This window comes from Tachysurus vachellii, chromosome 9 (assembly GCF_030014155.1).
Source record: "Tachysurus vachellii isolate PV-2020 chromosome 9, HZAU_Pvac_v1, whole genome shotgun sequence".
Taxonomy (NCBI): Eukaryota; Metazoa; Chordata; class Actinopteri; order Siluriformes; family Bagridae; genus Tachysurus; species Tachysurus vachellii.
This window is the reverse complement of record NC_083468.1, coordinates 18296106-18310743: the sequence shown is the minus strand read 5'-3', so window position 1 is coordinate 18310743 and position 14638 is coordinate 18296106. Positions and strand designations below refer to the sequence as shown.

The following is a 14638-nucleotide window of genomic DNA, read 5'->3' as shown; positions in this document are numbered from 1 at the left end:
CATGAAGCCATACTGCTGCTCACAAATTTCCACCACCTTCCTTAACCTAGCTTCCACTACTCTTTCCCACAACTTCATTGTATGGCTCATCAACTTTATCCCCCTATAGTTGCTGCAACTCTGCACGTCACCCTTATTCTTAAAGATCGGCACTAACACACTCCTTCTCCATTCCTCAGGCATCCTCTCACTTTCTAATACCCTGTTGAACAAACTAGTTAAAAATTCCACTGCTGCCTCTCCTAGACACTTCCAGACCTCTACCGGGATGTCGTCAGGACCAACTGCCTTTCCACTTTTCATCCTCTTCAAGGCCTTCCTGACTTCATCCTTTCTAATCTTATCTACTTCCTGTTCCACAGAGTTCACCCCTTCTACTCTTTTTTTCCCTCTGATTTTCCTCATTCATCAACTCCTCAAAGTATTCCTTCCATCTCCTCTGTACACTCTCCTCACTTGTGAGCACCCTTCCATCTCTATCCTTAATAATTCTAACTTGCTGCACATCCTTCCCATCTCGATCCCTCTGTCTAGCTAACCTGTACAAGTCCTTCTCTCCTTCTCTAGTGTCTAACCTAGTGTACAACTCATCATATGCCTTCTGCTTGGCCTTAGACACCTCCCTCTTCACTCTGCGCCTGTAACTCCTTGTATTCCTGTCTATTCCAGTCCTGTCCATATCCCACTTCTTCTTGGCTAATCTCTTCCTCTGTATACTATCCTGAACTTCCTCATTCCACCACCAAGTCTCCTTATCTTCTTTCCTCCTTCCAGATGACACATCCAGCACCTTTCTCCCTGTCTCCCTGATCACTTCTGCTGTAGTTTCCCAGTCATCCGGCAGCACTACCTGACCACCCAGAGCCTGCCTCAACTTCTGTCTAAATTCCTCACAACATTCCTCCTTTTTCAGCTTCCACCACTTAGTTTTCTTCTCTATCTTTGACCTCTTCCTCTTACAGACCATCAGAGTCATCCTACACACCACCATCCTATGCTGTCTGGCTACACTCTCTCCCACTACCACTTTACAGTCACTAATCTCTTTCAGATTGCCTCTTCTACAAAGGATGTAGTCTAGCTGTGTTCTCCTACCTCCACTCTTGTAAGTCACTCTATGTTCCTCCCTCTTCTGAAAATACGTGTTAACCACAGCCATGTCCATCCTCTTAGCAAAGTCTACTACCATCTGTCCTTCAAGGTTCCTTTCCTTAACTCCAAACTTGCCCATCACCTCCTCATCACCTGTGTTCCCCTCACCAACATGTCCATTAAAATCCGCTCCTATCACCACTCTCTCACCCGTGGGAATACTCTCAATCACCTCATCGAATTCACACCAGAATCTCTCTTTCTCCTCTAACTCACAACCTACCTGTGGGGCATAACCACTAACAACATTCAACATCACCCCTTCAATCTCTAACTTCAGACTCATCACCCTGTCTGACACTCTCTTCACCTCCAGAACATTCCTCACAAACTCCTCCTTCAGGACCACACCTACCCCATGTCTCTTACTATCCACACCATAATAAAACAGCTTGAATCCTGCTCCTATACTACGAGCCTTGCTACCCTTCCACTTGGTCTCCTGTACACACAGTATATCCACCTTCCTTCTCTCCATCATATCAGCCAGCTCTCTACCTTTCCCTGTCATAGTACCAACATTCAGAGTCCCTATTCTCAGTCCTACACTCTTACCTTTCCTCTTCTCTCTCTGTCTGTGCACTCTCCTCCCTCCTCTACTCCTTCGACCAACAGTAGCCCAATTTCCACCGGCGCCCTGTAGGTCAACGGCGCCGATGGCGGTCGTTGTTAACCCGGGCCTCGACCGATCCGGTATGAAATTCTTACTGACAACTCGCATGGTTAGATTTGGCAATGTTTTATGCCGGATGCCCTTCCTGACGCAACCCTCTCTATTTATCCGGGCTTGGGACCGGCACAGAAGTCACTGGACTGTGACCCCCATGGCTAGATTGTATTACAAATATATATATAATCTAAAATGTATAATGCTCTTTAACAAATGCAATTTCAGAAAATATATAAATATATGAACATAAATATAAATAACATATAGCATAAATATAAATAACATAAATATATATGTATTATATATATAAATTCTAAAATGTATAAAGAAAATGCACGTTGAGGGGACTAAACTATTGTGACATCCTTTTATTGGAAAATAATTAAGTTTGGGGTAACTCTGCAGCAGCGTCCCACAGGTCCTAGCGTCCACCACAACATTATTTTTAAACATCAGAAAATTATTGGGTGTGGCTTAGTGGTTAGCACGTTTGCCTCACACCTCCAGGGTTGGGGGTTCGATTCCCGCCTCCGCCTTGTGTGTGTGGAGTTTGCATGTTCTCCCCGTGCCTCGGGGGTTTCCTCCGGGTACTCCGGTTTCCTCCCCCGGTCCAAAGACATGCATGGTAGGTTGATTGGCATCTCTGGAAAAATTGTCCGTAGTGTGTGATTGCGTGAGTGAATGAGAGTGTGTGTGTGTGTGTGTGTGTGTGCCCTGCGATGGGTTGGCACTCCGTCCAGGGTGTATCCTGCCTTGATGCCCAATGACGCCTGACGGGCACAGGCTCCCCGTGACCCGAGGTAGTTCGGATAAGCGGTAGAAGATGAATGAATGAATGAATGTTTCTTGAACCCTGGGAGCGTGCAAATGCTAGAATATCTTTCTTATTTTGTGGTAGAGTGCATTTTGAAATACCCGTTAATGCAAGTGTAGAGAGGTGCTTTTAAGGCAATAACGCTTTCTTACACGCTTTCGTTTTCACCAGTTGTTCTGCTCCTGTCACACTAAGAATTTATGCAAAATAAAATGATGACCGTCCATCTGATAATTTGTAAGATTTCTGAAAGTTAGTATTTTCAGTGCTTTAGATTTATTAAAGGTGTTCATATTATATTATATTATATTATATTATATTATATTATATTATATTATATTATATTATATTATATTATATTATATTATATTTTGGGTCATTTCCTTGACAAAACCACTAGGTGTCGCACTGGAACTTTGGGAATTTTCTTTTCAGCCTTTATTGGCAAAAATCAGCATTGTTCTTTGTGAAAGCTAAGCATTCATTCAAAAGAAAACAAAGATGGAAATTAAAAAAGATTTTCTTTAAAGATCAGATTTTCAGTTCACTAAAATGAAGAGCAGCACAGAGACAATTATACTGTTTTTTGCTTATATGAGTTATTATTTAGTTAGTAATGACCATTATGGAATGCCATAAGGGGTTTTTGGCTTGGCTTTTTGGAATAATACCTAAAGCTGCTCTCTGAACATGGCAGCAATGAACCCCATTATCTCACTATATATTACCATACAAACTGCTGAAGTCCTTCATATTTTTCACATTACACTATTGATCACTTTTATATTTCTTTGTGGGTTTTGCACCTGCATTTTGAACATTCACATCAGTGTGTCATTGCTGGGGCTGACACTCTTTAACCTGCTATGGTTTTGTTACACTAATACAGAATGATCATGAGTCTGAGAAAAAACGCTGTGTCTCTGGTTACACCTGCTTATATCATACAACAGTGAGCCTGCCTGCCTAATGCTGCATTTAATCTTTAATGACTTGTGGCTGACTGTCTTACTGACCTGCTCTAAATGAGACAAGCATTGGAGAGTGAGGATTGGAGGGGATACAGGTAGGTATCCTCTGCATTTGTTGGCGCTGTGAAAAGTAAAAGCTTCTCTGGGATCTTTAGTTTCTCGATATATTCTTCACAATGATATAGTCACTCAGGGCAAATCACTTTCCCAGCCTTTTCTTATTCTGCCAAACAAGCTTTTCAAGGTGCTTCTTTATGCTCATGCCAAGTGAACAAGTTCACAGAGATCCTTGGACTGCTGAGGACATCTGAATTACGTGTTCAGTTCCTGCACTTCCAGTTGGTGCCACCGATCTAGTGCTGCTAGAGCATCAAGGCGCAGCATCCCACCTCCCCTCTACTGTACTTCAGTCAAACAAGCCCAACCAGAAGAGGATGAGCATTAACGCCTAGTGGACCTGTTGCCTACTTGGCAAAAGCAGAGCAATTTAGGGACGCAATTCACAGACGGTCTGTAGAAGAGCAGTGAAAGGGAAGGAGAGATGCCGTTTGGAGGGCTTGCAGGACTGAAGGAGAAGGTGTTGAAGCCAGGGAAGGAGGAGATGAAGTACACTGTGGGCGACTCTATGGGGAACCTGCAGAGGTAAGTGTGGAACATTTCGTTTATCTGTTTAGAAAACACTACATTTTGCAATTCTGTTGTTTAACAAAGTTATGACAGCATATTTTACTGTTTAGAAGTTGAACTCTTTATTGTGAACCACCCGGATGTAATAAAGATTTGAATTAATGCGATTAATAGTCATGATTTTTAGCTATAACATTGTTTTGTTTTTTAATTAAAGTTCTTAACTTTTATGCTGGTTCTTCTAATACTGGTGTTACTCCTGTGATATATTTGTCCAGAGGGTTGGGTATTAGGTCGATTAACCTAATTGTAATTTTATCTGAAGTATTAACTGAATATGCTGTATATATTGTGGACATGTATACGTATAAATATAGTTTATAGATCATACTGTAAATAGAAATTATGCTCCCAGGGTAATGCTTTTAGACACTGACATATTCACAGAAGTGTGACATACTTGCAAACTTAATATAAATGGAAAATCGCTGTCAAAAGTAAGACAAACAGATAAAAGCGATAAAGCGAATAATTTCCTGTGCCTGTGTAATATTCTGTCATACACAGTTTAGGTGCTGCATTCTGGATTCTACAAAAGGGAACTGCTGAAATTATCTTGGAACCACAAAACCTACAGCAGAACACCACATTAAAGTGATTTGTAATTGAACAGATACTGTTAAATATATAATTTAGAAATATAGTGACCACTGTGCAAGTGAAGTTTACTAAATTAAGAATAGTGTAGTATTTATCTTGCTGAATCCTAACCTAAAGAAATGTGGTGCATCTGACAAACTGTACCAGAATTATAATTTATCATGTATTGACATGTATTGACATTGTCATTACCTGTAGTTATAAAAATGTCACATTATCAGTCAGTGAGGTCTCCTGTATCTCCTTTTTTAACTACTGTCTATGGTTCTTATACAGATCAAATTATTGTAATGCTTAGATAAATAAATAGGGAGTAAAAAATAGACTTTGGTTGTACATTTGGGTTAGAGGATTAAATGCTGGACAATTGAACGATATTATATGCTTGTCATTGTGTTCATGCTATTTGTGAGCTAAAGCAAACCTTGAAAGAGCTCCCAATTTTTCTACTCTGAGTTCACCTGATGCATAAACATCCGTAGAGAGAAAGACCAGGGCTTTGGGATTCTTCATGAAAATAATCCACAGTTCTATTCTACAATAGTTCCACTAAACTCTTAGTGAATACTCTCCAGTCTCTGAGAGGCAGGAACTTGAGAGTAGACATGAGAAAGTCGTAGCTGTTATCTGGTGCATAAGAGACATGATGGAGTTTCTATAACAGAGCTGGTGTATATGTGGTGAAAGGGAGTGAGAGACAAAAGCTCCACTCTGTGACCTTTCTCAGGCCATGTTTTTGGTCAAATTCTGATCTTGCTGATGGCAGACAGAATAAGAAAGCAAAAACATAATGAGGAGCATCAGCTGAGATACTGAAGTAGAAGAACAATTGAAAGAAGAGCTGGCAGGAGGAATTTAATTGAGTAACAAGGTTTGTTAGGTAGAAGTTTAGTTGAACACTTTCTTTTTATGTCACATGTCTACCACCTTTCTGCAGGAAGATTGATGGCACCAATGTAGACGATGAGGCACCAATAGAGCTAACGGAAGATGGCAGGCCCGTGTCAGCTTCTCACCGCAGCCCACCAATGCTCGATTGTGGCTGCTTTGGCCTGCCCAAGCGCTACATCATTGCCATTCTCAGTGGACTGGGTTTCTGTATCTCATTTGGTATCCGCTGCAATCTAGGTGTGGCCATTGTGGAAATGGTCAACAACAACACGGTGTACATCAATGGGACTGCTGTGATGCAGGTGAATAAAAGAATGTGCATTTATTCATTCATTCATCTTCAGTAACCACTTTATCCTGTCAGGGTCACTGTGAATCGATAGCCTATCCTGGAGAAACTAGACACAAAGAAGAAATACACACCGATTTAGACCAATTTGGACTAGCCAGCATGCGTTTTAGGTTGAAGATGAATTGAGGTTGAAGAAAACGAGAAATCCCAAATAGACAAGGGAACAAGTGAAATTCCACACAGACTGAACCTGAGCTAAGGTTTGAACCAGGATCCTGGAGCTGTGAGGTGGTAATGCTACCTCCTGTGCCATAGTGCCATGCAACAGCAAAGACCAGTTGGGACAAATGCCCTTAGAACAGTTTATGAGTTCATGAAAGTATCTCTTTTTATCACTCATATCTTTTTCACTGACTTAAGACCACATCCCTTTGAAAAAATTAATATTGCAGTTGTTAAACAGAAGACAAAGTAATTAACCAGTTCAGCTGAGGCGACAAGAGATTATCTTCTTTTTGATTTTAGCTGAAAAGCTTATAAATGAGTTTCAGTGTAGTTAGGTACAGCAATTTCCTGTGGTCTGATTAAAGGGAAATACAAATATCTAAATGACTTTTTTGCTCTTTCCCTTTTTCTGTCTCTGTATTGCACTTAGTAATTGCATATTTTAATATTTGTTGTTTTTTACAGCCTGCCCAGTTTAACTGGGACCCTGAGACAGTAGGGTTGATACATGGCTCATTTTTCTGGGGTTACATTGTTACTCAAATCCCTGGAGGCTTTATTTCCAACAAGCTAGCAGCAAACAGGTAAATGTAGTCCTCCTGGCACCATAAACCACGTAGAAGCAAAGAGGTAGGTGATGCATGAAACTTTTGTTTTCACACAGTCTTTCCTGATACTGAGAACACTTCAAGTCTAGTTAAAGATAAGACAGTAATTAGTATCATATAACAAAATACACTATTTATGTACAGATTACTGTGAGAACAAATGCCTGGTCAGGGCTGGAAGGGTTAAAGCGGTGTGCTGTGTTGATGAGAGTTGTGATAGTGCTCCTGTAATAAAAGCCTCACAGGAAAAAGAGGACGCAAGGCTGACAGAGTTAATAATGAAAGATCCTGTCGCAGATCTTTCCCTGAAACATCAACCTCTAGAATATTACAAGTGTCACTTGCACAAGATTTTATAGGGGTGAAAGCATAAAATGATGAAGTAAATGGTGACAAAAATAAGTGAATGAATCAGAAAATGCCGCCTTGCGATATGACAGAGCGGTGGACAAAACGTCCATCAAAATGTTTATCATTAAGTCTTTACTTTTGCTCTTTTTTCATACTTGGCTTTAGACATATTCATTGCCAAACTCCATATTCAGAATTAAACTGTAGATGTCACTCATTCACCATTAGTTAGTATTATTTAACCATCATAAGGCAAATCTCATGCGATATTGTGAAATACTCAACAGTGAAAGTTTAAACCTTCATTGTAAGAAATCAACTACAATAGCATAAAAACTGAAATGGCTCAAAATTTGTCTCTCCATGTTTTCTCAGGGTGTTTGGAGCTGCTATTTTCCTGACGTCAATTCTAAATATGTTCATCCCATCAGCAGCGAGAGTCCACTACGGCTGTGTTTTGTTTGTGCGAATCTTGCAGGGGCTGGTGGAGGTCAGTGCATTAGGACATTAGAACAATACACTGTTAATATTTAGTTCAGAAGAGTCGACATTTTATCATTAATTATTCCAATGTTCAAAAGTACATCTTACATCAAAACGATTTTACTATATCAACTAAGGATTTTAAATAATTATTAAAAACAAATTTTTATCAGAACATTAGTTGTTACAACAATAGCAACACTAATAGTCTAGACATTAGAAAAAGAATTAAGAAATGAAACAAACGAAGTTTAGACAAGGGGAAAGTAAGACAGAATATATAACATATATCATATATACAGTAACAGTAATAACAGTAACAGTAATAACTATAACATAGCAAAAACCAGGAAATGTATTTAAACACACTAATGACAATGATGCAGAATCAAATCTAAAGCATTACTAAATACAAAAATACAAGTAAGATCATGAAAGTGACATGACTCTAAATACAAGGCTAGTAGATTAGGCTATTCAGGTCCGTGGAAAAGATTTTGCTTTTCAAAGTCTCATCCATACAAACTGCAGGTTTTAACTGAAGCATATTAATTGTGTTCCTGTCTTCATAGTGAAACTTTTGTGATGCGCTGGTGCTAATTTATTGCTTGGTGGATTGGTTGGCATTGCTAGCACAGTTACTACTGCCTACAGCTAACATACTGCCTACATAGCCCTGTGCTATGGGTGTTAGTTTTCAGAGCTCACGGACCCATAGAAGAATCATTCTATTACCTCTTCTTATTCCTTATTGCTTTCTGCTCCTCCACACATACGCTGTCAGGAAACAACACGAACCTTAGGAAAGAGACAGTTGAGAGGTGAAACTGACACTGACACTTGGCCTCGCTGTATAGCCTGTGCTTCAAATGTCACACAGACCTCACACTTCTCTAAACACATTCTCTGGGTTCCAGGAATACTGCAGGATCTATACAATATAAATCTTTTTCTATATTTATCTGTGATACTGAAGCTCATTTAAAAAAAAAAAAAAATTCCCAATTGAAGCACTGAACTGGGTTTTGTCCAGACAATAAGGCATTACCAAAAATTCCTAATGTCCAAGGGTCATTGAAAAAGCACTCTTGTACATACTGTACTTCTCAAGTCACGTAGTCAAAACTCTGGCTCTATGCAACTTTTCCAGTACAGGGAGTAATGAACTTCTTAGTGACCTGGTTCAAATCCTCAGTAATCAATTCACAGCCCTAAACCTCTATCCTTATTCTCCATAAAGAAAGAGCTAGGATATAAAGCGTCAAACAAACCCATGCCTAGAGGTCTCCTGCATGTACTTAGCCATTTCAGCAATCTCCATGATGAATAACAAGTAATTGTGGAGAACTGGCAGCAGGTTAACAATACAGCCTAAGTGTTTGTGTTGTTTTTTTTTTGTTTGTGTTGAGTTTTTTTTTTCACATTGCTTACTCAGGATATCTGTCCAATTGTGGTATTCGTGTGACATACACCTGCAGTGGTGATGTAGTGGACAGGGTGGCAGCTGCATCTGCATTGTCATTCAGACTGAGCCAGACACTAAACAAGTGCCACAATAACATGACCACTCCCTTCCACACAGGCTGTTATTTCTGTTTGTACCCCTTATAACATATTGTGATTAACTTTTTTAAATTAATATTTACTGAAATATAAACAAACAAGGCATTTAAACCACAGAGACTCAGACCAGGATAAATTAAAGTAATTGATTACTGAGGAATGTGGATGAATGAATACAGTAAGCTTGTATTATCAGTCATTACTAATGCTTACTAGAACTACAATCGAAATGAGTTAGGTGGACCTTACTTTTACCCCCAGTTACCTCATTCATTATTTTTTCCCACTAATTTATATTATCAACGTTCAAAAAAATCTAACCAGCAGAGTATCATGTTTACCTGATTGTTGCCTACAAGAAACCTTTGGAAAAACCTTTGAATTTTTGATGCTGTGAATGTTTTTCAATCCAGAACTTTAAAGATATGATTTATGAATTCGTAAATTGTACATTTTGTTCACCTGTTAGAAGCTGGTGCACATATTCATGGATGTATGCAACCTTCTCAAAGCATCTGACCACAAAATTGTACGAATAACAAGCCCTTCAGGTGTTCAACGCTCTTGAGAGGAGGCTAATGTAACTGTATAACTATAATCAAATCTACATTAAATAAACTGTACTTCTTTCTTACTGTATCTAGTCTTAGATAGAACTGAACTTAATACATCCCTGTAATAAGGTATTTGTAACGATCAGGGGCAGATGCTACCGGTGACAGGGATCGAGCCAAGACCTCCGCCGTAGGCTAAACCACCCGCAGTAGCAAATCAGGCCCAAATGAAGTATTTCAGTGTGTAACAAAAAAAGAAAACAAACAAAAAACTGTACATTTAACATAACAAAACCTAAACGTAACTATGACATGGAAACCTCAAGGTAGCAAATAAAACACAACTTGGACATACGAGCCGCACATGACAACAACAGCAACAACGTTAACAGATATGAACAAAGTTAACAGAGAACAAGACAGGCAACCAATCAAGGTAAAAAAAAAAAAAAACAGGTGAGATGGCGGGAACATAGGACAGGAAAGGGCATAGCACCGCTCACATAGAAGCAATATGGTGGGCGATGAGAAAACACCTGCCAGTCCCCCTCTGGTGGTCTGGCAAGGAACTGTCCAAGCACCTGGCAGCATTTATGATGGCAACCCAAGAGAAGCTCAGTTAACTCAAAAAAATTAAGTCTCTGGTTTTTTTTGTGTTTCAGGGAGTCACCTATCCAGCTTGCCATGGAATGTGGAGCAAATGGGCTCCGCCGCTAGAAAGAAGCCGCTTGGCGACTACATCATTTTGTGGTGTGTACATCTACAACAAATTATATTACACAAAGACACTGAAAGCAATATTGAACTGCAAATAATTAAGATTTGAAACTGTGAATTTACTAAACACATTATATGAATGTTCATTTCTTTCCAACACTTCTGTTTCCCTCCTACATGTCAACATATTTATAATATGAAAATGAGTTGGAACCAAGGACCGATAGATGCTCAGATAGCCATTAAACAACCTGCACACAGTGTCAGTGTTCGGTATTAGGTATTAACCAGTTGAGCACCGAGGGAAAGTTGTTTTATTTTGCATATTATATATATATAATCTACATATTACATACCCTCCCAACCGCCAACACACAAATCCATCAAAATATCCTTTATTTTTAATACAATGTGGTGCCATGGCAACCCATTCAACACACTGCTCTTGATACTGCTTATAAATAGAGGTGTTCAGCACCTTCCGAATGTGTAAGAGACCTCCTCTCATTGATCGAAAATCAAAAAAAAGAATTGCAGAATCTCTCTGCACAAAAGCAGAATGGAAAACAGAATGTAAGTTGTCCTGCACAATTAACTTATGTATGTTTACGTACAAAATCATGTGTTTTCCTTATACATTCATACAGCACCTTTCTCAGCAGTTTCAGAACTAGGGCTATATAGCATCACAAAAATAAAATATGATTGCTATAGGTAACCTGTGCTCATTTTTCAGCTATGTCTGCAGCCATTTGAGGCCCCTAATATATTTCATGGGAGACTTGCTGTAATTACAGTTCATATAAAAAAATTCCAGGTCTTGCTCTTGGTGACATACTAACTACTCTCGTGTGGATTCTTCTTGACAGGCTCATATGCAGGGGCTGTGATTGCCATGCCTCTGGCAGGAGTGTTAGTGCAGTATGTAGGCTGGCCCTCCGTTTTCTACATCTATGGTGAGATTCCTTTTCAAGTTTATACAAAAATCACATGTTAAGACTAAGGAAACCAACTGACCAATACTTCATTGTAAGATTGTACATTTAAAGGAAACAAATAAAAGTGTAGTGATATTTTATTTCCATTCTTATTACATTCAGATCAAACACACTTACAATCTGTAGGAAATTGAAATGAAAGTAATATAATATCATAGATGAGTTTTAAAAAGTAAGTCCAAACATAACCCCAGGTTTTTACACAACCTATATTGCTCTGTCCTTGGAATTGTTTGCTGGCATATGAAAAGCTTATAGCTGATATATGAATACACTTATCACATATCAGCAATTAGCGATTTTGACCATTTAAAGGATAGAGTGAGTCATTGCATCCCAGGTTGAACTACTTATCATCCCAGGTTGAACTACTCAACAAATTACATTTCCATCAGGAGTGTGTTCAAAAGGTTTTTATTTTATTTCTGTGTAATAATGTATTTATCTACATTTTATTTACTGCACATATAAATGTTACCAATGTTTTTGGGTGTTTGTATTCTTCAGGAGTGTTTGGAATCATATGGTATACTTTCTGGCTACTGCTTGCCTATGAAAGCCCAGCTGTACACCCTACTATTAGCGAAGAAGAGAAAACATACATTGAGACCTCAATTGGAGAAGGGGTCAACCTAATGAGTGCTACTGAGGTACAGGCTTAGAAACCAAATGTCAAATCAAATTTAATTGCAGATGTTTTGAAATCATGGATGCCATGATTGCTTTCTGTTCAGAAATTCAAGACTCCATGGCGACAGTTCTTCACTTCTATGCCAGTCTACGCCATTATAGTGGCCAACTTTTGCCGTAGTTGGACTTTCTATCTCCTGCTTATTAGCCAACCAGCTTACTTTGAGGAGGTTTTTGGTTTCCCTATAAGCAAGGTGAGTTGTTTTTCTTGCTTGGTGCTTGAACTTTTAAACAATGCTTTCAAGCAACCAATAAAATCCTCCCAATATGGTCACTGTCAATTATCAGCCACTAGCTAGTTATTCTTTGTCAACCAACAGCTACTAATCATGAAGGATCAATGCTAGAATGTGCTTCCCCTGAGACACATCAAACCAGCCACTGCCTATTTGCAAAACCACTGATCATTCATCATACTAACAGAAAACTGCCTTTTTCCACATAAAGTCACAGATTCTCATAATTTTGGAAAAATTATTGTCGTCGCTCCCTCCCAGACAGCATATCCAGTTTTGCTCTTCCTGGCCACAGATAGTAGAGAAATTGTTGGCATTCGAATTTTTCCTGCAATAGCCTGAACACTTATTTTAGAAGCTGGTACTCAGCATATGAATGTATCATCTCTTAGGTGGGTATTTTGTCAGCTGTGCCCCACATGGTCATGACCATCATCGTGCCGATCGGAGGGCAGCTCGCAGACTTCTTGAGGAGCCATAAAATTCTGTCCACCACAACCGTGCGCAAAATCATGAACTGTGGAGGTTGGCACTAACATAAACACAGTTGTTAAATCAAATAAGATCTATAAAATCGATAAAATGTTTTATAATGAATTGTTAATACAATGAACAAACACTCCTTTCATGAATGTGTGGGATTGTCTTAGGTTTTGGGATGGAAGCCACATTACTGCTAGTGGTGGGATTCTCACATACACGTGGTGTAGCCATTTCATTTCTTGTCCTGGCAGTAGGCTTCAGTGGCTTTGCCATATCAGGTTAGAGTATCAGAAAGTTAAATTATTATATATTCATATCTACCAAAAACATATTGATAAAGTTTTGTTGTGAATTTCAGGTTTCAATGTGAATCACCTTGACATTGCTCCCCGTTATGCAAGTATTCTGATGGGAATCTCCAACGGCGTAGGCACACTGTCTGGTATGGTGTGTCCTCTCATCGTTGGAGCACTGACCAAACACAAAGTGGGTGCTGCTCTAATTGTTGATATGTGCATTTGCATAGAGTGATTTACACCAAAGGACCAGTTAAAAGGTATAAATGTTTTAACAGTAGACAGCAGTTATTAGATAATTAGGGTTTGTGATGTTTTTAAATAGAGCAAAGTTCTTTGGATCTCTTTGCCTCAGCCAAAAACATTGTTTCCCTTTGATTTATTACTTCTGTAATAACATGCGTTTAATTTTTTTTAATAGACTCGTCGGGAATGGCAGAATGTCTTTGTGATTGCCGCCATGGTCCATTATTGTGGCGTGATCTTTTACGGCATCTTTGCTTCGGGTGAAAAACAAGACTGGGCTGACCCTGAGACCACTAGTGAGGAGAAGTGTGGCATCATCGGAGAAGACGAACTTGCTCAGGAGACTGAGGCCAGCTATGACAGCTCCCTCAACACCAAGATGAAGTCTTACGGAACCACTACAGAGAACTCAGATGGCCGTAAACAGGGCTGGAAAAAGAAAAGAGGTGTGACCACACAGGAGGAAGATGAAAGAGGACCATCGCGCTATGAGAATGGGAACTATTAGCAGAATTATTGGTGACGTTTGGGATTTAAGGTTCATCAAGAGCCTTGGACTCCTCTCACCTCATTGGTGTGCTTTTAAGGTGATGAAATCAAAATGAGCAACTCCACTGGATCCATGCAACCTTACCCATGTGGTTGTGCAATATAATAGTAGCTTTATTTTGCAATTAATTTTATTTTGTGTCCTTTTTGACTTTTTCGTCTATCCTCTCTGAAACTGCGTAAACCCATTGATGAGGTCCGAGTTCTTTGTTAGACATCAGTCTCTGTGGTTATGTGATGGGCTATGCTAAGATTTTTATCTAAAATATTTTGTCTGTTTCTTCATATTTCATTTTGAGAATCCTGCAGATCCAGAAAATCCAAAAAGAAAGATTCAAGTATTTCATTAAGTATTAAGATTTATATAAATAATCTAACTCTCTTATTGGTGTTGTAAAACAACATGAAATAATCTTGGGGAAAGATGGCTTATGGTTTGCCTCACACTTCTGGGGATGGGGATTTGATTCATTCCTCTGGCCGGTAGGTGTGAAGTTTTTCTATACTCCCTGTGCTTCTGGGATATTTTCCAGTTAGTTCTGGTTTCCTGTCCCACTCCAAA

General features: G+C 39.2%; 1 protein-coding gene across 2 annotated transcripts; it reads left to right on the top strand.

Annotated features, from left to right (window-relative positions):
* The first annotated feature begins 4130 nt into the window (after nt 1–4130).
* slc17a8 (solute carrier family 17 member 8) lies at nt 4131–14148 on the top strand. 2 transcript variants are annotated; one of them, XM_060878640.1, is made up of 12 exons: nt 4131–4249; nt 5832–6087; nt 6768–6886; nt 7637–7751; nt 10524–10611; nt 11448–11534; nt 12084–12226; nt 12311–12460; nt 12895–13027; nt 13153–13263; nt 13344–13471; nt 13703–14148. In XM_060878640.1, exons 1-12 carry the CDS (start codon nt 4149–4151, stop codon nt 14033–14035), a joined length of 1764 nt encoding a protein of 587 aa, XP_060734623.1. In that variant the 5' UTR covers nt 4131–4148; the 3' UTR covers nt 14036–14148. The 2 variants fall into 2 exon arrangements, with proteins under 2 accessions (XP_060734623.1, XP_060734624.1); XM_060878641.1 differs by lacking the exon at nt 12311–12460.
* The last annotated feature ends 490 nt before the right edge of the window (nt 14149–14638 follow it).